The sequence below is a fragment of the Pristis pectinata genome, chromosome 7, assembly GCF_009764475.1.
Source record: "Pristis pectinata isolate sPriPec2 chromosome 7, sPriPec2.1.pri, whole genome shotgun sequence".
Classification (NCBI taxonomy): Eukaryota; Metazoa; Chordata; class Chondrichthyes; order Rhinopristiformes; family Pristidae; genus Pristis; species Pristis pectinata.
Genome location: NC_067411.1, coordinates 31,342,891 through 31,369,519, shown reverse-complemented (window position 1 = coordinate 31,369,519; position 26,629 = coordinate 31,342,891). Strand labels below are relative to the sequence as shown.

At 40.1% G+C, this 26,629-nt stretch overlaps 1 protein-coding gene across 1 annotated transcript in view; it reads right to left on the bottom strand.

The window, feature by feature from the left end:
• The window catches only part of LOC127572848 (SH2 domain-containing adapter protein F-like), a 71,913-nt gene that overhangs the window by 28,169 nt on the left and 17,115 nt on the right, over positions 1 to 26,629 (bottom strand). Inside the window, exon 3 of the mRNA XM_052020525.1 lies at positions 9,914 to 10,114. Coding sequence (XP_051876485.1) covers positions 9,914 to 10,114 — 201 coding nt within the window. The remainder of the gene's footprint in view (positions 1 to 9,913; positions 10,115 to 26,629) is intronic.

Genomic DNA, 26,629 nt, shown 5'->3' with positions numbered 1-26,629 from the left:
TTGACATGTTTTTTTTGTTACTGTCAGGTTGTTTTCAGTAGGGTGCCATAGGAATAGTACTTAGTCCCTTGCTTTTTGCACCATTTGCTAATGATTTTATTGTTAATGTACAGGCCATAATTAATGGGTTTACAGATGATACCCTGTAGCTGACAGTGAGGAAGATGTAGATGACCTAGTCACTTGGGCAGAAAAGTGGCAAACCGAATTTGATCCAGAGAAGAGCAAGGTGATGTATTTGGAGCAACAAGGCAAGGGAATACACAAATAATGTAAGGATATTAAGAGGCGTGCAAGGACAGGGGGATCTTGGAATGTATGCCCACAGATCCTTGATGGTTACAATGAAGTGCTTAAAAGGCACACAACATTTTTCCCCCTTATTAGCTGAAATACAGTATACAAGAGTAGGGAAGTTATATGCTAGAACTGCATAAACCACCAATAAGACCACAGCTCGATTACTGTCTTCAGTTCGATTTATAACATTACAGGAAAGAAATTATTGCACTGGAAAGGATGCAAAGGAGATTTAGGAGTATGTGGCTAGGAATGAAAATTTTAACTATGAGGAAAGACTGGATAGACAGGTTGTTTTCTTCAGAATAGAGGTTGAGGAGAGACTTAAGTGAGGTGTATAATGAGGGAGTAGGTTAAACAGGGCAGATCCATTTTCCTCAGCAGAGGAGTGAAAAAAGCAGAAGCCATGGATTTAGTTAGAAGGATTTGATGGGAGATGAGGAAAAAGGATTTCACCCAGAGGCAGTAGGGGTCTGGGACTCTCTGCATGAAAAAATATTAGATGTCAATATCCATTCCATATATTCTTGAAGGGTCAATGACCTAGCGCTAGACAATGGAATTAGGCTGAGTAGTTCTTTTAACTGGCATAGCCACAATGGGCTGAACGGCCTCCTTCTCCATCATAATTATTTTATGATTCTATTTTACGTACAGAAAGTACACCATCTGCAGCTTGTAAATCCAAAGAGATTGTGGAATGAGGGAGAGTGGAACACAAGGTGGATTAGATGTGCAAAGAGTATCATTTTTGCTCAGCTACTATTAAGGCACCTCATCCTGCAAAACAGAAAGAAGTGTTTCAGTGAATGTTGTGAAATGTTCCATATCATGTGCTTGTCATGGTGCAGTTAAATGCAGATTTTGTAAGCTGAAAGCTGTGGGTGTAAAACTTGCACCAATACTAAATGCATTATTATAAACTGAACCTATGAGAGTTAAACATTAGTCCTGATAAACACAGGTTGCTGAGAAGCAGGTGCTGGCATAAGCCTGAAGGTGGTGATTCACATAGTGGTATATTGCATTTACAAATGCAGTCACTAACTTTGATGACACCAGTGAGGCCAGTTAAACTTCTGATGGCACTGTATCCAAATCCTGGAGGATTGACTGGATGACATCCGCTGGATGGGGAGTCTCTCTTCTCCTCACCACTGAGACTTCGAGGGCAGTCAGGAAATCTTGTAACCTGCTCTTCCTTACATTGCGCCATCGTTGAAGTTAGAATGACTTCTACAACTCCCACCAGTTGCTGCAGAAAGAATGCACTTCATCTTCCAATGGTGGTTGCTATTCACACTCAGCCTCATAACAACCAACTAACAATGGTGGCATGCAACACGTGTAAATTTGCAGGCAGCACCAAATTGGAATTGTTTCATATTTAACCCAAGTTAATTGCACTGCAACATTTAAAGGGGCTTTCAAATTTAACTTGCTTCCTCCCTGCTTTTCAATAATATTCCCCTGGAATTTAATCCAGCTTCCTCCATCTGTACTTGACAAAGCTTGGATGTTTTGTGCATTGTGTGGAGGATAGGAACAGAATTCAAGAAGACAGAGAGGTTAGTGGAATGGGCAGATAAAATTTAATACTGAAATGTAAAGTCTTACATTGTGGTAAGAGGAATGAGAAGAAGCATTATAAACTAGAGAGGACAATTCTAAAAGGAATACGGGAACAGGAAGATCAAGGACGATGTGTGCATAATTTGCCAAAAGTACCAGGGCAAGTTGAGAAAGCAGTTAAAAGCAAACTAGATCTATAAATAGAGGAACAGGGTATAACAGAAAGGAAGTCCTGATAAGCCTTTATAAAACACTGGTTTGGCCATAACTGGAGTACTGTGTCCAGTTCTGAGTGTCACAATGTGGGAAAGATATAAAGGCATTGAAGAGAGTGCAGAAGAAATTTCCCAAACTGATTTTACTTTAGTTGCAAGTGACTTTAGTTGCAAGGCCAGACTGGGAAGCTTAGAACAGAGGAATTGCAAGGAGGTGTGATGGAGATATTTAAAAATCACAAAAAGTGTAAACAGGAGTTGATGGAGAAACTGTTTCAATTGGTAGAATTAGGGAACATGGAATAAAGGTGATTGCCAAAAAGAACAAAAGTGACATGAGGATATGTTTATGAAAAAACAGCAGGTGGTTAGAGTCTGGAATGCATTGTCAAGAGTAGCAGTGGAAGGAGACTCAATTGCAGCATTCGAAAGCTAGGTCAAGAACCCAAAAGGAAAGGATTTAAAGGAGTGTGGGGAGGGGGCATGGGAATGGAACGGAACAAGCTGGATTGCTTTTACATGAGTGAGAATGGACACAATGTCAATTATTCTCCTATTCAACTATTCTGTAGCTCTACAATTATTTTTAGGACCTTGTTAACCTATTTTAAAATATGCAAATATGGACCCTTTGATCACTTTTTCTCCAAGGATAATGTAGCTTCCTTATTCTTTCCATCCATGTTGAAATTGATCTTTCATTATTCCCATTCTGCAAATGTATTAACATCTTCAATTATCTTCAAAATATTTTTTACATCTGAGGGGTTGCCTATAAAAATATATTTTCACATTAAGACTTTTAATTACAAGGAAACTGGGCTTTTAGCCTACCACCCCAAATTCTGTTTAAGAACTGTTTGGAATCACCATCGACTTTAACATCTCACTTCTTTCTCCTCATACTCATTAAAATAAAGCTAATATTTATAAAAATGAATCATAGCTTTGTTCATTTCAGTCAATTCACAGTGCAACATTTGCTTCCTGTCTCCCTCTTGGCAGATTTGCAACTGGAACCTACTAACCCTGCACAAATAGAATCATTATCCAAATACAAGAAACTGCTACACTTGCTCAAATGGGATTTTGAACTAAACCAACAAAGCCTCAGCCTAGGCAATAACATTTGCACGCAGGATAAATACTAGCTAAAAAAATCTAATACAGCCACATGCTATCATCCCTATAGGGCTTGACCCATATTCAATTGTGTGGCCTTAAACAAAGAACTGGAATTTGACTCTGAGGCCATGTTATCTCATCAGTCTCTCAGCTCAAGAACTATGAACTGTAATGCCACAATCAACTATGAGTATTACAGAATTGCTATAGTTCAAAAGGTCATCCAGGTCCCATTTTTGTGAGAAAATAATTCGTGCAATCCTGTGTGCACCATAGATTTGAGGAGATTATGTGGTACAGTAAGTCATCATTATCCACTGACTTGCTACTGTATCTGTGGATAAGGATGACCTAGTGTACTCCACTAGCAATCTCACGAGGTTGGCAATGTACTACTGAAGTGTTGCCAAAAATAGCATGTTCCTCTAGAGCCCTCTCCTGTGGTGCCTAGTAAATTCTGTTTGCCATGAAATGGATTGCATTTGATATCTAGTGTTGACAAGTTGTGAAATTGGAGATGGAGACATTGGGGTCACGAATGTTGGCAGTTTTGCAGTTGCAGCAGTGGGAGAGGAGAGCATGGGTCGAGTCAGGTGGGCAACCAGATCTTGGTTAAGTTGGGGTTGGAGCTCAAATCCAGAGTGCTTCAATGTTTCAGATTATTTTGAAACTGAGTAACTGAAATTTGCATAGAATTTGTCATATTCATGGAGAGGGGTTTGAGCTATACTTCTTTGCAGACTTGGTGTTACTGCCAACAACTTAGTATCTGTTTTTATTTTGCTATCCAGAGGAAGTCAAACCCTATCCCTCATGAACAGCGAGGACTATGTGTATTATATAGTTCTTATTTATCAGAACATTTTCCTTGTGTACACAAAGAATGGATTTCTCTAATGTAAAGCAGAAATTATTTTCTTAATGGCTTTCCTCCAGCCAGGCCATGCTGATGCACAGGTTGGCCAGCCAAACCAAAGCATATAAAGGGTAGGGAGGAGATCAGGAAGTTTGGGAGTCAGAAACATCCTGGGAGGTGGAGATAATCACAGATCGTGGAGGAAGTGGAGTCGGGTGGTATGTGAATTGGGAGTAGCCAGAAATTGTGGTATTCAATGATGAGGTGTCAATAGAACCCAGCTTATTAGGTATGAAGGAAGCACTCCTGTTTTGTCTATTGCCACAAACAGTGCTTCAACTACAGCTCACTCATGAATCTGGGCTTTCTTGATGTTCACTTTCAGTATTTTGAGCCCCGAGAAATATCATCTCCAAGGAGAAATCAAAAATTGCCTTCAATGGAAGCTTGAAGCATCCTTAAATAAAAACTGAAAATGTTGGAAATACTCTAGAGGTTAGGTAGCATCTGTAAAAGAGAAATAGAGTTAACATTTTAAGTTGAAGATCCTTTGTCAAAACTGGGTAGAAGAGAAAACAAGTTGGTTTTAAGTTGCAGAGAGAGAGTGGCAAAGGGATGAATAGGGTAAAGGGAAAATCTCTGATAGGGTGAGCCCGGGGTTGCCATAGTGAAAAGTCACTGAAGCAGCCTTCTGATCAACAGGTTAATGAAAGTAGATAAGAAGAATAAACAATGGGGTATTTAAAAGTTGTGAAATACAGGTCAGAATTATAAGAATGGCCCAGCAGATTAGACAGTGTCAGTGGTGAAAATAAAATAAGCTAAATGTTACAGATGACTATCCCACAGAAGAACTGGTTTAATTGTTCATCCATTCCCAGTCTGACCTATCTATCTGTGGCCTGCAGCTCTAATCTTATGAGGCCCAATGCAAGCTTGAGGAACAGCATCTCATCTTCCAGACCCTTTGTTGAATTCAGCAATTTTGAGTAACTTGCTTTCTCTGTTCATCACAACTGATGACAGGCCTTGAAATTCAGGACTCAGTGGAGGAAATCACATTGTAGCCATCCTTAGAAGATTTCAGTAGCTGCCTTGCCTTGTCAGTGGCTGATTGGACATGTCTCCAATAAAACCAAGAGTGGGTAGTTTGAAGGCGAGTAGAAATTGGATTTGAAATATTTTAAATATTTACCTCCCACTCACCCATCTGTTAAAATTTCACCCATACTATCCACAAAGTAGAAGGCACACGTTGTGACAAGTGAAACTGAATTAGCCATATTAAGAAACACTAACATTTCTTGTTCGGATAGTGGCATATGTGGCCATTTTTCCTGTCCATTCCCAAGGTCTGCTAAGCATTCACTCTGCATCACTCCAGTCCTTATTTCCATAGGCATTTTGCTGCAATGACAATGAAGGAACTGCAATATTTATCAAAGCTGGAATTACGTGGGACTTGGAGTAGTCTGAATGTGATGTTCTCATCCAATATCTTTAGTGGGTTTCTTTAGTGGCTTCAGTAAAATACAACTGGTGGTGGAGGCAAAGGATGTTTGGTTCAGCAACAGGGTCACCAATCATATTGCTCAGTCTCAGATTTTGATAGCTTTAAAAACAATCAAAGTGGCTTGTATTTCATCCAATCCTAAACCTTGTAGGGACTAGATTAGCTTTGAGCTGGGACGTTAGCTGCCATATAGCTAGCGGGCACTCTTCCCTTGTTTCTAATTTGTTAAGATAGAAGATTCAGCCAAGTTTCTAGACAACAGTAAATTCTAAATTATTTATCACGGAGGGACTATGTGAGCAATGCCATTAACAAGCCATGAGGGTGGGCTTTTTCTTGGTTGAGATGGGCATTTCCTGGGACACAAGTGCAATTTATTTTCCTTTTGTTGGCCCAAACTTGGAAACATCTAAATCCTCCTATTATCAGAGGACATGTGATTAATGGAGTCATCGGCATATTACAAAGTCAATGAAGTCACTGCTGAACATGACTGGTCTGATGCTATAATATTGATGAAATCCTGCAGTTCCGGGCTGTGATAATTGCTCTCCATCAACTGCCTTTTTTTTGCCTGTACGAATCATGGAAATTATCCCCTTTGGCCTCCATTAACCAAAGTTCTGCAAGTGTTCATTGTTACACTCAGATATTTGGACCATGCAGAGGATATGGATAGATTGAGTGAGTGGGTGGGTGGAAACTTGGCAAACAGTTTAATGTGTGAAAGTACAAGGTCATGTACTTCAGTAAGTAGAATCAAAAAGAGAAACTATCATCAAACTGGAGAAAGATAGCAGATGAGCAAAGTGCAGAGGAACCTGCGTGTTCTGGTGGGTAAATCACAAAAGGTTAGCAAGCAGATGTAGCAAATAGCTAGGAAGGCAAATACCACCTTGGTCTTTAATGCAAGAGGTTGGCATTAAGAAATACAGAAGAATTGTTACAATTGTATGGAGTGCTGGTGAGGCCATATCTGGACTACAGTGCAGATTTTGGTCCCCAGATTAAAGGAAAGGAATACTAGTTCAGAAGCAGGTCAAAAGAAATTCAGTAGACTGATTCCTAGGGTGAAGGGTTGTCCTATCATGAGTGGCCAAAGCAGTTGAATTTGTAACCTTTGGAGTTTAGAAGAATGAAGGGTAATCTTATTGCAAGATGTATTATCGTAAGAGGGCATGATAAGGTAGATAATAATATTTCCACAAGTGGGAGAGTCTCAAACAAGGGGGCATCTTTACAGGATAAGGGTGCAGTCATCTAAGACAGAGTGTAGAAACTTCTTGCAGAGCGTGATGAATTTCTGGAACTCCCTACACTGAAACTTTACTTCATCTCCCCAACTTTCAGAAGGCTGAAATCTGGGCAAGTCCATTTGGCAATGCTGTGTGATGTTCTTTATTCATGAAGCAGCTGAAGTTCTGTTTCCTTGAATGGAGGTCCTTGGTGAGATTGTAAATGCAGTAATGGGCTGTAAACCGCAGCATGGGTATTTTCAAGATTTAAAAAAATACTTTGAACAATATCAAAAGTAACCCAAATATTTAGCTTCATACTTCAGTGTAAAGGGATACTGAATGGGTATACGTTATGAAATGCATCACACTTCAGATGACATTTAATTCAAACTAATACTTGATTTAGCTTTTTCTCTTTCACCATCACATTCTGCCTTGGTAGTGTCTTGAACTACCAAATTTCACCTTGATTTCTCATTGTAAACAAAAATTTCAGCTACTGAATTTTAGCTTCATCATATAAATACAAGCTAGGTTAGTTTATAGGAATTAAGTACAACTGGCAGTTTGAAATAGTTATTGAAAAGCCCAAGCTATTTTTGATAACAATGTATCAGGTGATTTTCTTGCATGCAGATTCCAAGATACCAGGAACACCAAGTAAAAATTACTTTAAAATCGGTAATGACAAACCAATACAAAGGGGAAATCAAAATGATCACATACATCCTCATCAATATTCATCCATATTTCAGCAAGACAACTACCAGATGCTTGATATACTACAAATTGATGATATCACTTTAATACAGACACTTTTGTAGGCAGGGCAAAGAGGCAACGAGTGCAATATTTTGATGCTGTGGCGACTCACCGTCTAGTCGGGCGAACCGGCTCAGCAGTCGGGTCGCGGGGCGTCGGAGCGACAAGGCCCAAGATGGCGGCGGGCCTCGTCTTTCCGAGCGACGGGGAGAACCCGCACGCGGGAAAGCCCTGATGACGTAGGACTTACGTCATTGCCGGTTGTTTTGGGCGGGAGTTTTCTCCCTTAAAGGGCCCGCGCAAGGTGGAAAAATAAACCAGTTCTGTTTGGCAATCCTCCGAGTAGAGTCTTGTTTTATTCCGCGGTAGCAACCGCTACAATGCTGCTTTTTGGATGATATTTGGCAACTCCAACCCAACCATCCCTGCTACCCCACTCCAAACAATGGACCCCAACAGCCAAACCTCACCCAAACCCTCTACAGAGTGGGCTCATCTGTCACCTTCATCCTTGTTCCACCTTCAGACCTCTATGCTCTTATGATGGTCTGGGGTGGCCCCAGCCTTATCCAGTTTTCTTCATGTGTTACACACAGGTAGGATGCACAAAGCAACTGCTTTGTCTTGCAAAAGGCTTGGTCAGAAGTACACAAAGCATTACTGATTCTCTAGCAGCAGGCCAATTAACTATCGTGCCACAGCTGCTTACAGTGCTTTTGCAGGCCCTAACAAAATTCTAGATCATATGCATTGCTCAGATTACCACATACATGAGTTCATTTCAGTTTCCAGCTGGCATTACTATTATGATTTTCAACTTGAGTAAAATATAGAATCTTTAGCACAAAGACTATATCAAGCAAATGCCAAAACAGCTGAACAATGAGGCTCATGCTGTTACTGCAATCACACTGCTCCCCATTCTGTGACACAAGTTTACCAACAATAAGCAGAGTGCCCTCAAAACCCCAGGCAATATAGTTTCTCTGTGCGTTCTATACGCTTAATTAAGAAAACTTTGGAACTATTAAAAGCTGAAAATACTCACTGGATCAGGCAGACACTGTGGGTAGTGAAACAGTCAATGATCTAGGTCAATCATCTTTTATTAGAACTATTTGGAGAAATGTAGATAGATAACACCAACTTTATTTTAAAATGATGTTCTAAATATTTTCTCCAGTCACATACTTCAAAGAAAAATACTGCAAGTTTTTTAAAAAATTGTGCGAGCACTGCATTTGGCAGAAATTTGATCCAGGTTCTGTGTGTATGATGACCATAGACACAAATGCAGCTGGCATACAACGTGCAATTGAAATCATTTGTGTGAAATGCATACTCCATCCGCAAAAGACACGGGCCTTGAACTCTGAAAGCAGTCTTAACTGGAGCATTGTGTTGTTCCAGAGTTAGTGTTTTCTTTCCCCACTGGCTACTGCAGCGGAATGTTAGGTGTTGATCTTTATGACAGCTTCCTGTTTAATTTTCTCATACATGTAGATAGTCCCCAACCCATCTGTGATCACATTCAGTCTCGACTCTGCCAATGTCCTCCATGGCCAGTTGGATCTCTCCCCTCCCTCACGGCTTTTCATGAAACTGGCAGGCAGAATCTTTTCAATGTGAGAAAACAGGAATATTTCTTACTCCCAAAATGTTCAACATTATGCTTAATGATTGTGAAATTCTTCAACCAATGTTATAATGAATCTTACCATTTTACCTTTATCCCTGACCCCAAAATGTACAAATGCACAAGAAAAAAAAAGCACTTACTACTACATGACTATACTAATAAACATATGATAGCTCACTGTGTAAATTTGCAAAGCTCTGTTGCCATCACTGCAATTGAAGTAGGGAAAATAATATTATATTCCATTTCTCGATCGTCTAACCCATACTTGTAATATCTGTGTCAGTGGAAAAGCAAAGGCAAATTACCCTTTATATATCACACTTGTGTGCATAATCTAAATCCCTGTTATTTCCACTGGTATGTTTATCTCCTGATGCTTAGTCATTGGCAGGGAACCTATGCCTGGAAGTGAGGGAGGAAAGATGCCCACTGCTACAAGCCCATGAGGCCTGAAAAAAAAATGGCAGTCAGTTTGAACTTTCTGGCACAAGTCCAAAAACATCAAGAAACGGCAGACTCTGAAGACTGTCCTGCTGGTTTCATTAGAAATTGAACTTGCTGTATGCTCCTGATATTATGACCCAAGAGGATTATGCAATCCACCTTTAACACATTTGCCACTACCAGAGAAATGACACTCCAAACCTCCCCACAGCTGACATGCACATCTAAAATCAAATTCGAACAGACCTGAAAAGGGTGGGACTGTAATCTTATTCCATTCCCACGGTTGGTCATATTCCTCTGCAGGCCTGGCGTCATCTTGTGGCAACCTGCTTTCTCTTAGGTAACTATCAACACTTTCTGTGTCTGAAGCTCCATTCTCTTCGGGTTCATAGGGTGTGTCATATAACTGAATTCCTTTCTTCTGACTCTCTTGCTTGTGAATCTCTGAAACAGAAGAAAGTCTTACGAGTACAAAGGAAGAAAAGTAGCAATATTTTTTCTGTTGTAAGTCCATTTATTTTAATATGTGCCTGTAAACAGACATCATCAAAAAGCAAATAAAACTGCAAAGTAGTTTCTAAATCTTTTTCCTGTATGATACTCTCAACTACCCATTTCAGTTGAAGGCAGTATGAATATCATTATCCATTCCTCAGCTGAGAGGTGGCCCCTGGGATAAAAGTAGTCTACATTTTCCAGTGTTTCACCATGAACCTTTGTTGTCAGAGGGCTGCAGGGTTCAGGAGGGAGGTTGGTTGAGGATGTTTATCTTGCAAATAAGAGTCACAGAGTTATACAGCATGGAAACAGTCCCTTTGGCACAACTTGCCAACCAAGAACTCCATCTGAGCTGGTCCCATTTGCCAGCATTTAGTCCATCTCTCTCTAGGCCTCTTCTATCCATTTACCTGTCCAAATGTCTTTTACACATTATAACTGTACCTTCCTCTACAGCTTCCTCTGGGAACTGCTTCGACATACCCACCATCCTCTATGTGGAAAAGGTTGTCGTCAGGTTCCTTTAAAATTTTTCCCCTCTCTTAAATCTATGCCCTCTAGTTTTAGACTCCCCTACCCTGGGGGAAAAATGTCTGTGACAATCCAACTTATCAATCCCCTCAAGATTTTATAAACCTCTAAGGTCATCCCTCAGCCTCCGACACTCCAGCGAAAAAAGTTCCAACCTATCCAGCCTCTCCTTGTAACTCAAGCCCTCCAGTTCTAGTAACATCCTCAAACTTTTTCTGCACCCTTTCCAGCTTTATGACATCCTTCTTATAGCTGGGCGACCAGAACTGCAAACAATACTCCAAGTGTGGTCGCACCAATGGCTTGTACAGTTCAAGTCCCAACTCCTGTACTCAGAAATTGAGTTTAAGGCCCGCCCACCCCCCATCCCATGCTTCAGTGATTGTGTCAGTGAAGTCTTGGAGCTCAGCCAAGGAAAATGCAAGCATCATCTCCTACTGCACATCAACTACTTAGATTTGGGTGACTATGGTTAGGTAATGTAGTGACCACAGGTTGAAAACTTTCCCATTGAACCTGAGATTAGCTCCACTCCTATGGGAAGTTTGTTGGAGAGATACAAAATTGAAAAAAAACTGAGGAAATTGTTGGGGCAATGACAGTCTTGTTTGACTTTGGGCTTCAATAAATTCTATTATAGACTTGTTGGTTAGTACGATGTAATTTAGCTGCAATGTATAGATGATGCTTACCTCTGCATATTCTCAGAGGCTGAACTCCAAGACATCATTGACTTGTTCACCAAAGCATACAAAAGGCTGGAACTTTCACTCAATATCCACGAGACCAAGGTCCTCTACCAATCTGTTCCGCTACATCACACTGCCATTTGACAATAAACTAGATCAGAGCAAGGAAGGTTTCAATTTGTCCAATATGGTAATTGAACAAGAAAACTGAAATACTCAATCATCTTTCCCAAGGTACACAGAGGTGATGCAAATTAACAATGCCCCTGAAACTATACTGTGCTTCCACATCCTACCACAGTCCAATAAGAGATTTGGGAAGGAGGTGGGGGTGGTATTCCTCAAAACAAAGTCTATAAATAACTCTTTTCAGTTGATCAGATTTCAACAAAAAACTAAAGTTTATAACTACATAACTGCCAAGAGAATACTCAGCTATAAATTTTATTCATTCCCAGGAATGAGAGCCTGAGTGGAATCAGTGTTCAAATGAGTCACAACGTCTTACTGATAATGCTGCTGTGCTGAGAAGTGGGTGACTAGCAAAGCAGTTGGGGGGATGAGTGCCCGCCATCCACTGGTGCTCTTGCAATGAAATGATGATCTCATCCTCCCATGGCTCAGCCTGGAATGAACCACAGCAACATGCAATGGCTACCTACAAGGGCTGCTGCTAGGCGGGCTAGGGTGAGCAGGGTGGCCGCTCACAGCTGAGATGTGGGGCCCGGGACTGCACTCTGGTCATCAAAGTACATGCCCTTGATGGGGACTGGCAGCACATGCCAGTGTATAGCTACAGCTTGGATCCAACAGTTTCTCTCATCACTTCCTGTTGGATGCAAGGGAAGCTGCCGACTCCACCTCACCACTCCCACCACACAACTGCCTTTGCTTTACTTGGCTACAATGGCTCTCCCCAGTCCAGAAATTTGTGCAGCACAGCAGCTCAAAGGCAGAGAAAATGGCATCAATTGTGCATGGACCCTTGAGTGTTCACACAGCAGGACAGTGTTATAATGAATCAGCACTCTGCAGAGCAGTGCCAAGTAGGGCACCAGTGTAGAGCATTTAATGTAATAGACACCCTAAGGAGCATTATCAAATAAGATTGATATCAATTCGCATTGGAAGTCATTACTGTTGAGGGCCAAATGGTTGGTTAACATTTTATGGAACATCTTAAAAAGCAAAAAGGGTAAGGAGAACCCAGAGGTTTGGGGCCAGGCTCTCAAAGTTATGGCTACCAAAGGTAGAAAGATTAAATTCTGGGATGATCCAGGACCTGCACAGTAATCTTGAAGAACTATAGGGCTGACAAATAAAGTCAAAGTCAGAAGCTTCACCTTGAAAAACTATCCTTGTTTATTCTTTGATAGTTTATTGTTAAAAGATTAATAGTTCTCCTGCATGCATTCTTAATAATTGGCTTGGTGAAGATGAACTTAAAACATTAATCTATTAATAAGACCAAGCTAAGATAAAGGATTGTTTGAACAGGAGAACTTTGAATCAACACAAATGCATCAATATAATTCAGTTACAACAGTACATAAATAGTTTACAAGTTTTAATCACCCCAAACATTTCAATTCACAAGTTTCTGAAGATTAATTCAGACTAATCTCAGGTTCAATGGGAAAGTTTTCAACTGTGGTCACTACACTACCCAACCATAGTCACCCGAATCTAAGTAGTTGATGTGCAGTAGCAGATGATGCTTGCATTTTCCTTGGCTGAGCTCCAAGACTTCATTGACACAATCACTGAAGCATGGGATGGGTGGGTGGGCCTTAAACTCAATTTCTGAGTACAGGAGTTGGGACTTGAACTGTACAAGCCATTGATGTGACCACACTTGGAGTATTGTTTGCAATTCTGGTCGCCCAGCTATAAGAAGGATGTCATAAAGCTGGAAAGGGTGCAGAAAAAGATCATGAGGATGTTACTAGAACTGGAGGCACGGTAGCGTAGTGGTTAGTGCGACACTATTACAGCGCCAGCGATCGGGGTTCTCCTGTGTCTGCATGGGTTTGTATGTTCTCCTGTGTCTGCGTGGGTTTCCTCTGGGTGCTCTGGTTTCCTCCCACATTGCAAAAAGACGTACGGGTAGGTTAATTTGGGTTTAAAATGGGCAGCGCGGACTCATTGGGCCAGAAGGGCCTGTTACCACACTGTAAATAAAATTTAAAAAAAATTTAAATTATATTTACATAGTGGATGATTACACTTTGAGCCTCCACACCCTGTCAAATATTCTGTTCCTGCTCAATGTAGTACCCTGCTCTTCAATCTGCAGACAGAATTACAAAACTGTTTCCTTTCAGGAAAGTGCAACTTGTTTATGTCAGAATCACCACCACAGCCCAAGCACGTCACGTATACAGGTGGTTCTTTTTTAAAAAAAATGTTTCAGAATTGAAGTGTTCTAGCATTGTTTTGTGTTTAGATTTCTAAGAACAACAATATCTTGATTTTGTTATACAAGGTTAAAGAACTTTAAATAGCATTGCACAAGTTAACAATTCAACAACTTGTATTAAGAGCACTGAAAAATAAATGCTTGAACATTTGAGGATACTTTTCTCAAACTCACAACCTCCACTTCCCAGAAAAATGGCAACAACTACAAATGAACAACTCCACCCCCATGTTGACACGAGAGACTGCAGATGCTGGAAATCTGGAGCAATGCGCACAAAATGGAGGAACTCATGCTGCCTGATCTGCTGAGTTCCTCCAGCATTTGTGTGCATCACCTCCATGTACCTCTCAAATCACACGCTATCCTGACTTGAACACATACTTGCAATGTTTCACAGCCACCAAACACTTGGAACCGTCTACCCAGCACTAGTCAGTACCTTCACTACATGGACTGCAGCAGCTCAAAATGAAAGCACACCATTACCTTCACAAGCATAACTATGGTTGAGTGCCACTCATATCCCCATGATGTTTAGCATGGCTAATTTTATATTCTGATAGGACTTAGATAATAAATATGGTAACTGCCTTCACCTCACCTCCCAAAGAGCAAACTCACTGGAATGAAAGAATTTAGCACGGCTGTTACTTACACGACAGAATGAAAAAATGCAACTTTACATTTCCAGGAGTTATGTTCCTTGCTAAAATGGCATCATCATTATGTGCTCATATACAGTACAAAAGTCAAGAACACAATCATTCACATAAAATAATGCACTTTTTAAGCAGACAATTTGCTATGAACAGGAAAAAGTATGAGCAGATAACAGTCTAGGAATTCATCTGTGTACTACAGGGTGGTTGTGCTGTACACAACAACTTTCATCTATGGGCCTATTCAAGCTTTCACACTGAGCTGTCACTAAAGAGCATGAAAAGTATCTGTAAATTTAGTAAAAAATAAAAAAAATGTACAAAGGAGAAGAGGTAAACAAAGAAAACTATATGAGATGGGGTCCCCAGTACCAATGCATTTAGGAGGCTATGTTTCATGCACCTGCTGCTTTTGTCCTTGATAGTAGAAGCTGTGGGTTCTACAAGGTGCTGTTAGAATATCCTAAATAATTGCAATGCCATTTGTAGCTGCTGGTGGGGAGAATGTACGTTTAGGGTGATGGAGTGTCAATCAAGCAGGCTGCTTTGTCCTGAATGTTAGTCTTGTAAATAATCTGAACTAATACCATAAAATCTTTTCCAGAAAGATCAAGGAGTTCTTCTGTTGCCCGATCTAATATCACACCCTCAACCAACACACGCAAAAACAGATTTGCCTTGAAATTTATGTAGTTAGCACATTTTTAAATCAGAAAGCACACCTCACAACTGAAAGTGCCTGGTTGAACTTCCTAACTGGCAAGATTCACAATGGAAATCATTACAACTGCCTCTCAATCCAAAAATAAATTATTTTTTGTGTGACAATGTAAAAAAAACAGCACCACGCACAAAAATTTCCAGATAAATCTATGTCTGTTGTCTAAATGATGTTTAGATTCTGTAATACTTTCATGGGCCACAGATGGCCCATAATATTGCTTCATATTTTAGACCCCCTTTCCCCATCACTATCTTTAGTTTGGACCTTGAACACTCACTCCCCACAATCACACCCACTATGGGTGTCAGATCCCCTCTCCTTACCACTGTGTCAGAGCATAAACACATGGAAGCCCTTGTATTCTAATCCACTTGAGATACAGACCATTAATTTTCCTGACTTGTATCAGTCGATATGGACCAAAACATCTCATCAGTACTCTGCCGCCTTTCACAATTTCTAAAATACATTATACTTTTAGGTCCAAAATGAATGACTACACATTTTCCTACAATAAGATCTATTTACTACAATTTACCCATTTGTTTCTTCTATTAACATCACTGGTAGAGTTACGATTCCACCTTCACTATTTAGGGTATACCCATCTTCATGCCATCAGGAAACCTCAGTATGTGGCTTTCATCCTAACATCTAAATCATTGATCTTGTACAGTTGGAGTGTCAATGGTTGACACTCCAACCAAAGACGTACCGGTAGGTTAATTTGGGGTTTAAAATGGGCGGCGTGGACTTGTTGGGCCGCAAGGGCCTGTTACCACACTGTAAAAATAAAATTAACAAAAAAATGGTCCTGAAAGGTCATCAAGTGCCACATCGTGACAATACAAAAACCTGCCCATTTTCCCCATTGTCATTCAGCCAATTATCAAGGCAGATCAATAATGTGCCTTTAACTCCATGGAATTTAAATTTGTCCAGTGTTTTCAAAAAGGGACTTCATTAAATTCCTTCTTAAATTGTCATTCCTGTTTACTGTTTTAGCCATCTGTTAGAAAACTTCAGTCAGGTTCATCTGGCATGACCTCGTTTTTGTAAATCAATGCCAACTCCCCTGATCATTTACAAATTTTCAAAGTACTCAATCATTCTATTTAGATGGATTCTGATAATTTCCCAAAAGAAGATTTAAACTGCATTGTGTACAATTCCCAGATTATTCCCCCCCCCCCCACCGCCCACTTAAATAGCAGAGAAGGGAGTCTTTTGCATGCAATTTTAAATCTTAAGCTCTTTAACATCATAAACTTTGAATATAGACTCAACTATCAATGTATCCATGACACAGAGGAACATTCAGCCCATCTAGTTTATGCTGGTTCTCAGAACATTCCCAATCAGTCCCATTCCACTGCTCTTATTTTCCTGTAACCTATTCTCTCCCACATGCCCATTAGCTCCTCCTGATTTTCCCAATTCCAATTATATTAGGGTTACAGTAATGAATTAACCAATCAGCATGTTTTTGAGATGGGGAAACCAGGGGTTCACATGAAGAATGTGCAAATAGGCAGACAATTTTGTGCCTCCACCTTCACTGCTTTCAATACTTTGTGCTCTACATACACATTCCCTCATTCCTGACTTGTTTAAACAATGATTTGTGCCACTGCTGAAATTCCTTGATAACCTCACTACCACAGCTATGAGAGGAAGGGGGAGAATATTAGCAATGAACATTCCTTCTTCCTGATGCCACTGATTGCTGGAAAACAAAACAAATGAAGATCCCACCACCATCTCTCCGGTGGAATCAGTCTCAGTACCCCTAGATCAGGAGGTGCAAAAATATGCAAGCCAACAAGAACTCCTACTTTATTATATCATATGAAGTCTGAGGTGAGCGCTTAGCTACAATCCCTTCCATGAATGAAGTGTCTAATAAAACTTTATTAATGTTTACACAATGATAATTTAGTAGGAGAGAGCAAGCAAAGAGGACATTAATACAAATTAACTTTAAAACAAAATCTGTTTGCTCAAATATGTGCAACATGAATTAAAAAAATCCAATCTCCTGAAAGTTGCATGTTTCTACACACATACCGTGTTGCACAATTTCTATGCTGTTTGTGATTGTGCAATGAGGTTCCATTAAAATAATTCTGGCATTTCAACAGATGAATTTGGTGACAGAATAGTTGTTGGATGCGACTATTAATGCATGGGAAGCATAATTATTTAGCTGAACTCCTGTTCAAGGAACTACTGCCAAAAAACTAAGGATTCTGGCAACTGTTAGATTGCCTTCGTTTCCTTGCCATCCTGCGTCTCATTAACATCCTTGCCCTAACCAATCTGAAGGTCATTCTTCAATCATGACTACGTGCTTTCTTTGCTGCAGAACATTATGCAATACCTCAGAGTGACTTTTCAACATCCTGACTAAAAAGCTACCAAACTTGTTTAAGCATTTGAATAGTTGTTGTAAGACTTCAATAGTCTGCAGAAGTATTTTCGTCTGAGATGCAATATAGAATAAACATGCCTAATCAAAGATATTCTCTCCCACTATTTCCTATTGTCACCACCCAAAGTGTGAACTTCTTAACTGAAATTGCTGATCTGATAGTCAAACTATAGCCTGTTACATGCTCGAAGGCCTATAGAACTGAAACTGGTTTAAAACTGTGCAAAATCTTTTATTCCATAGAACCGTGACATGTAGAATGGAATCAAACCCAGAAGTAAAAGTATGCTGTATTGAGAATACTTCTGAAAATAAAGAGCATGACAGGCAGCATCTGTGGAAAGAAAAACACAGTCAACATGTCAGGCTGATGGTAGTTTTGATGAAAAATTATAATCTAAAATGCTAACACTGTTTCTCACCCAATAAGTGCTGCCTGCCTGGAGTATTTAAAGCACTTTCTGCTTTGATTAGATTTCTATCATTTGGAGTTCTTTTTACTTTGGGATGTGTATTCCTGGCATTCAAAATAATGCAACATACCATAAGTTAAAACCAAATCAAGCTACAAAAACAAAACCCTACTGGTCACAGTCCAACTGTTAGCAATATTAACAACACTTGAGTCCCTAATTGTCATATTTCCTCATTTGGTTCATCCTATCAGGGATATTCCCTTACTTCCATCTATTCCTCCTCTACCTTTTCTGCTACTTAAAACCAACTTGTTTTCTCTCTTCCCAGTTTTGAGGGTGGACTCAACTGTAAAATCCATCTCTTCCACCCCCCCCCCCCCACAGAGGCTTTCTGATTTGATCATTTCCAGCATTTTCTGTTTTTACATCAGATTTCCAGCATCTGCAGCTCCCCCCCACCACCATCATCTAGATCAACGCAAGTGTTCAGTTACATTTCTACCTGGTCAATAGCCTCTTATATTCATACTCTTATAGCGTCTTATATTAAAACACCTCTTCCATTCATATGCCAGCTCTGCCAACATTGAGGATGGTTCTGTCTGCTCTTCCTATTACCTAATTAATTGTCCACTACCATTCATCACTGCATGTGGCAACGCTACAGTACTTTAACTGGATCTACTGGTTGTGGAATTACCTAGCTCTGAACAATTTCAAATAAAGAAGCCTCTCAGTTCTTTAATCTCCTAGCTTTCAACATCTGCAATACTTTTCATTGTTTCAGATAAAGGTACTGCTTTACTTCTTAACACCTCATCTGGATTAATTTTAAGCTTTCCTTTATTTCTAAAAATTCCCATTACCACCTTCATTTCCCATTATAGAATTGTTCCTTTCTGTTTAGTCTCTTCCTCCCCCACCCCCCTACATACACACACACACACACAAAAAAAACTTAACTTTAACATTTCAGATCAATGAATTGCAGCAGAACTGGAAACTTTGGTTTACTCTCCTTCTATGATATCTGGTCTGGTGAGTATTCCCAAGATTATCTAAAATTTTCACTATCCAAGGTATTCTGCTTTGGTATCATTGTACTTCTACATGTTATTTATGCAATCATTTGCCTCGTGGTACTGTGCTCTGTACAGCTCTGACTTTCAGCACTGACTTGTCTGTCCAGCGATTTCATTGTTGCTATGACACGCATCAATGATATCAACTTGAAAGAGGCGGCCTTAAGGCAAAGGCCAATCATGAGTAAATATAAAAATTACCGTCCTCTATTTGAAATAAATTGAAACTGGCAATAAGCTTTCATCATCAACTTGAAATTCCCTCATTATTAAACTTAAGCCACTTATTAACTAATTAGGTTTTTTTTAAAAAACGATCTGGTTTGTAGCTGGTATTTCAATTTTCCATATCAGAACAATTCCAGTTTCAAATTTACCGCTGCTAAAAAATAAGTGCTTGGCTAGTAGAAAACATCAATGAACAGCCCTTCCCGGTTCTCTACTGATCTGTAAACAAGGTGAATTGACTGAGCTAATATCAGGTTCATAATGATTTGTGACTGCACTCTGCTTCAGGTAATTTGTAATGACATGTATTACAGACTTCATTTATCCATGTATTTAAAACAGTGGTTATTCCAGCTGTGATGAAATCTGACATTTGAAGTTTTATCGAGAATATTTAATGCAGTACTCAAAACGGAAACCTACAGAGAAACCTCAATAAATAGGTGGCTAAGTGCTCCCTGCTGCATTATACAAATGATACAACTGTACCTGAAAAATCTTTGCCTAATGCATCTAATAATGAAACAGAACTGTTGCTGATTTCAGCTGAAGCCTTAAACATGCTTCTTTCTATCCTGATTTCCCTCAAGTTTCTCTACAAGAGACACAAAACAGAAATTCCAGGTTGCACCTGTGTCACCTGTAACAGAATATGTCAATAAGCAATCTATACCAGAAAATACAGCAACCAGATTTTAATTATTCATGGATTCAAAGGAATTATCATTTGGCATTTAACACAGTTTTAATCACCATTTCAAATGCACAATAGATTTTTAAAAAGTCTGCCCTTTTTATTTTGGTAGATTTTGGAGTAGTTTTGACAACATCTATATCAAGGTCCCTGGCAATCATTAGAAATGTCCTTTGGCTCTTAGGTTCTTAAAGTGTAGAAAATATACGTCAAGCTCTGAGATACAACGGCATGAGTGATGTTTCTATTTCGTGACACCCATCAGTTCTGGCATTGTTCTATTCACATCGATCAAAATCCCTGTTAGAGACAGTTTGAGAAGTCCACTTTCAATATCAGTTATATATTCGACAGACTTGTGTATATAAAAAAAAGACATACATATAAAATATACACACACACCCCCACAAGTCTGTCAAATCATTAAGCTTGGTGAGACTGCATATAGTGAATTTGGGAAGTACATAGCAAAGGGACAATTATAGACCAAATGAACAACACAGTGGCAGATAGAATCCAATACAAGGAAAATGGAGGCTATCCAGTCTGAACCCAAGGAAAACAGGAAATATTTTTGAAATATTGAAAAGCTAGGAACAATATTGGAAAGGAGAGATCAAGGGACTCGTGCACAAACACCAATGAAAACTAGTGGACAGGTACAAAATGTAGTTCTAAAGGTTTTTAAAACTAACATTTTATTCTGATGGGAATTTGGAAGATAAAATAAGACAAACTATATAAATTCCTAGTTACGCTGCATCTGGAATATTGCTTTCAACCCTGTATTCTGCATCACAGGAAGGCCGTATTGGTCTAGGAGTTACAACATACATTCATCAGAACAATTTGGGGCCACATGCTCTAAGTTATGAAGAAAGTTCCATAAACCATGTTAGCATTCCTTCAGTGTCAGCAATTAAGGAATGATATTTGAAGAGTTTAAAATTATCTAAAATTAAAAAAATTGAAAAACTCTTTTGGGAATGGGGCAATGTCTCAAATTATATTAAGGCTGCCCATGGTCATGTCATAAATACTTCTGCACGTAGAGTGGAAATTTCATCTCTTTCCCAAGAAATTTAATGAGAACAGGTCAATTAAAAATTTCAAAACTGATGTACTTACACCTGAACTGGAGGGGGACCAATATTCTTGCAGGCAGGTTTGCTCGAACTGTTGGGGAGGGTTTAAACTAGTTTGGCAGGGGAATGGAAAACCAGAGTGATAGGTCAGAGATTGCTGCATTTATTGTACAAGTAGATGCAGAGTGTAGAAAGATTGAGAAGGATAGGCATGTGAAAGGGCAAAATTGCAGTCAGTTGGATGGGCTGAAGTGTGTCTACTTTAATGAGAGAAGTATCAGGAACAAGGGTGATGAACTTAAGAGTGTGGGTAAGTATGTGGAACTATAATGTGGTGGCCATTAGTGTCTTGACTATCGCAAGGGCAGGAATGGCTGCTGGATATTCTGGGGCTTAGATGTTTCAAAAGGGACAGGGATGGAGGTAAAAGAGGTGGGGGAGTGGCTTTGCTGATCAGGGACAGTGTCACTGATGTAGAAAGGGAGGATGTCTTGGAGGGATCATCTACTGAGTCAGTGTGGGTGGAAGTCGGAAACAGGAAGGGAACGATCACTGTATTGGGAATAATCTACAGATCCCCCCCCAATAGCAGCAGAGATGCCGAGGAGCAGATCGGGAGGCAGATTTTGGAGAGGTGCAAAAATAACAGGATTGTTGTTAGGAGTGATTTCAACTTCCTTAATATTGATTGGCACCTCCTTAGTGTAAAGGGGATAGATGGGGTGGAGTTTGTTTGTCCAGGAAGGATTCTTGACACAGTATTTGGACAGGCTGACTAGAGGAGAGGCCATTCTGGACCTGGTACTAGGCAATGAGCTTGATCAGGTTTCAGATCTCTTGGTGGGAGAGCATTTTGGAGATAGTGACCATAACTCCTTGACCTTTACCATAGCCTTGGAGAGGGATAGGATCAGATGATATGGGTAAGTATTTAACTGGGGGAGGGGGAATTATGATTCTATTAGGAATGAACTTGGGAGCGTAAATTGGGAACGGATGTTCTTGGGGAAGTGCACAGCAGAAATGTGGAGGTTGTTTAGGGAGTACTTGCATGGGGTTCTGGATAGGTTTGTCCCTTTGATGCAGGGTAAGGATGGTAGAGTGAAGGAACCGTGGTTGACAGGGGATGTAGAATATCTTGTCAAGAGGAAGAAAGAAGCTTATGAGGTTTAGAAAGCATGGATCAGACAGGGTTCTGAAGGGTTACAAGGTAGCCAGGAGGGAGCTTAAGAATGGACTTAGCAGAGCAACAAGGGGGCATGAGAAGTTCTTATTGAGTAGGATAGTGGAAAACCCCAAGGCATTCTACACGTGAAGAATAGGGGTACGACTAGAATGAGGGTAGGACTGATCAGGGATAAAAGAGGAAACATGTGCCTGGAGTCAGAAGAGGTAGGGGAGGTCCTTAAAGAATACTTTGCTTCAGTATTCACCAGTGAGAAAGACCTTGACGATTGAGAGGATGGTGTACAAGAGGCTGATACCTTAGGGCACGTCGACTTGAGGAAAGAGGATGTGCTGGAACTTTTGAAAAACACTTGGATAGATAAGTCACTGGGGCAAGGTGGGATATCTCTGAGGTTATTACAGGAAGCGAGGGAAGAGATTGCTATGCCTTTGAGGATGCAAAGATCATCGCCACTGGCCACAGGAGTAGTGCCGGATGATTGGAGGGTGGCAAATGTTGTTCCTTTGTTTAAGAAGGGGAGTAGGGATAACCCTGGGAATTACAGACCACTGAGTCTTACTTCAGTGGTTGGCAAATTACTGGAAAAGATTCTTAGAGACAGCATTTATGGGCATTTGGAGAAGCATAGGCAGATTAGGAACAATCAGCATTGCTTTGTGAGGGGCAGCTCGTGCCTCACAAACCTGATTGAATTCTTTGAGGATGTGACAAAGCACATTGATGAAGGTAGAGCAGTGGATGTGGTGAACATGGATTTTAGTAAGGCGTTTGATAAGGTTCCTCATGGAAAGCTCATTCAGAAAGTCAGGAGGCATGGGATCCAGGGAAACTTGGCTGTGTGGATTCAGAATTGGCTCACTCATAGAAGACAGAGGGTGGTGGTAGATGGAGTGTATTCTGCCTGGAGGTCAGTGACCAGTGGTGTTCCACAGGAATCTGTTCTGGGACCCCTGCTCTTTGTGATTTTTATAAATGACTTGGATGAGGATGTGGGAGGGTTGGTTAGTAAGTTTGCTGATGATACAAAGGTTGGCGTTGTGGATAGTGTAGAAGGTTGCTGTAGATTACAACAGGATATTGATAAATGCAGAGCTGGGCTGAGAAGTGGCGGATGGAGTTCAACCCAGAAAAGTGTGAAGTGATACACTTCAGATCGAATTTGAAGGCAGAATACATGTTAATGGCAGGACTTCTAGCAGTGTGGAGCAACAGAGGGATCTTGGGGTCCACATCCATAATCCCTCAAGGTTGCCATGCAGGTCGATTGGGTTGTTAAGGCGGCTTATGACGTGTTGGCCTTCATTAGTCCGGGTATAGAGTTCAAGAGCCGCGAGGTAATGTTGCAGCTCTGTAGAACTCTGGTCAGACCACGCTTGGAGAATTGTATTCAGTTCTGGTCACCTCATTATAGGAAGGATGTGGAAGCTTTAGAGGGTGCAGAGGAGATTTACCATGACGCTTCCTGGATTGGACAACATGTCTTATGAGGATAGGTTGAGTGAGCTAGGGCTTTTCTAATTGAAGAGGACGATGATGAGAGGTAGCTTGATAGGAGATGTACAAGATGACAGATGCATGGAAGAATATCATCAATCATTAGAGGATTAAAGTTTGTGATGGGAATAAAAATTGATGACTTCGACTTTGGGAAAGGACCTGCTCATCCAGGGTTGGATCCTGGACAAAATCTGAAAAACTTAGCATAGTGAGGAAACTTAGCAAAGTAGCAAGGCAAAACGGTGTTAATGCTAATGCTGCATTTTCTGAAGGGAAGAGTATCACAGTCACCATAGCTGTTTGAATACAAATCTCCAATAATACCTGTATTCAACACTAAAATGAAGTACCACCATGAAAGCAGAAAAAAAAAGTTCCTGACTTATCATCTCATCTTTGCATTTAGACTGCTCCTTTCTTGACATCTTCACCTGGATGACATGAAAACATACCAACTTCACAAATAGTGATAATTTAGGCTGTACCTCAGTGCAGCCTAGTATCCATTTCGTTTGAGCATCCCCAGTGCACGAAATGTCAGCCCTACAATTGATGGTCAATAGTAGTAACCCCTAGGCAGCGAAATCAGCATTAACATTACCCAAGGTCTATTGAACAATCAATATTTGTAAAGACAAACAATGAAAACAAACTAAACATGTGGTCCACCTCTTTTTCCTTTGTACAGTCACCATTATCTGTAAGTAGTAATCAAAACTCTCAGTGCACTTTCCCTCTTCTATACTTGTGTACTTTGCTGCTCTGGCCTTGTGCTCCTTCAATAAACAGGAGTTTTGTTTTGATGTGAGGAACTGCTATTTCCAATATCAAACTCAAAGCCCAAATCCCTCAAGTCTCCTTATAGATCAGATGTGTTAAGCTTGTTAAGCATTTTTTGGCACTGAAAAATAATAGCCTAGAAATTCCACTGCAGGGCACAACACTTAAATGCACAATACCATTCAATTTTATCTGAAACACAAATGCCATTACATACTCCACACAGTATGAACATAAGCAGCTCTGAGAAATGCTATACTCAACTTCCTTGCTTCTTACATTCAAGTAAGAGATACTATGGGGTACGTAGTGATGTTAGCCAACACATGACTGACATTACATCTTCAACTCAGAAATGCAGTACACCAATGGTATATGCCTCAACCACAGCAGTGGATCTTAGAGGGTCCTGCCCCACTATTTCAACCACAGAACAAAGAATCCTCCAGAAAATCATCATTCTTACTTTTTGTAAGTTCTGCTTTCTAAAGCTACGTATGGCTTTAATATCCTCACTGATCATACACCCATCAAAATCCCATTGGATTCCAAATGCTTCCAAAGTTCTCAGTGATCTTTTAATTGGACTTTTGCCCCGAACCCACCATAATGATATTCAACGTACATCTACCTCATAAGTCAGAGTCAAAGCACAGAAACAGGCCCTTTGATCCACTATGTCTATGCTGACCATCAAGTACTTATCTATATTAATTCTATTTATCAACACTTGGTCCATAGCTAACTAAGCTTTGCTGATCCAAGTGTTCATCATGTTTCTTGGATGTGCCTCCACTACCTTCTCAGGCAGTACTTTCCATAGTACAACCACGCCTGGATGAAAAAATTCTTCCTCAAATCCCCTCCAGACCTTTCTTCTCACCTATGCCCTCTGAGCTTAGACACATTATGGGGAAAGTTTCTGACGATCTACACCATTCCTTTTTTTTGGGAGTACATTTATCAGGCCACTTCTCAGCTTCTGTATCTCCAATCCCTCCCATTACCTTCACCCTGTACCCCCAATTCTTCTCTGATCTCAATCTCCTCCCTACATATTCTCTGACCCAATTCTCTTCCAAAATATTCTATGTCTCTCACCAATCACCCTAGCCTCCAATTTTATCTCCTTCCCAAAACCTACCTAATCCAGTCCAATTTTCATCCCTGTATCACCCACTGAACCCCAACCAAACCTTCACTGGAGTAAGCCAGGTTTAAAAACTAATCACTTGGAAATCTCACTATAAATCAACAATGCCCACATGTAAATCTGGTCTTGTATCTTCATTACACTGACTTAATTAAATCAGACATCAAAACAGTCTTTAACTAAACATTTGCCCACTTGCTATGCTCCAACTAAAACAACCCAAAAATAACAAGTGTAACATAAGAAGAGGTGTTATTAAAATATGACAACACATTACTGGGAAAATATATGGGCTATTAAATGGTTGAAATAAGGGATGCACAGTTCAATAAAAACTGTTTGCAGCTAAAACAGGATAGAAGTTGTTCAAGTGGAAGACTTCAAAATTATTGACATAATAGAAATCTGATTTTGGATGCCCTGACACAACAAATTACAGAACACCATTTCAGACTGGTCCAAGCAGATAATCTGGCACTGAATTGTAATATTACTGGATATGGGAATTGTTTTGTGAGGCGGAAGAGATCTACTCACCTTCAAGAAATTGGAGTCAAGATACATTATTGCAATTGAGTATCACAAGGATTATTCTGCTCCACTTATTTAAATGGGATCAGAATAGAACTAGGAAATATCAAGTTCCTAGTACTAAAGACTTCAAGTTTGTAAATACAAACCACAATTGTACAAAAAAAATAAAGAGCAACAATTTGCTGGAAGAGCTCAGCAGGTTGAGCAGCATCTATGGGAGGAAAGGAAGGGTCAATGATTCAGGTCAAAACCCTGCCTCAGGGCAACTGATGTTTCCTAGAAATTGGTCCATGTTGCACCATATGCTTAAATCACTGAGGCATATCTTTTGATAACCAGCAAGTTAC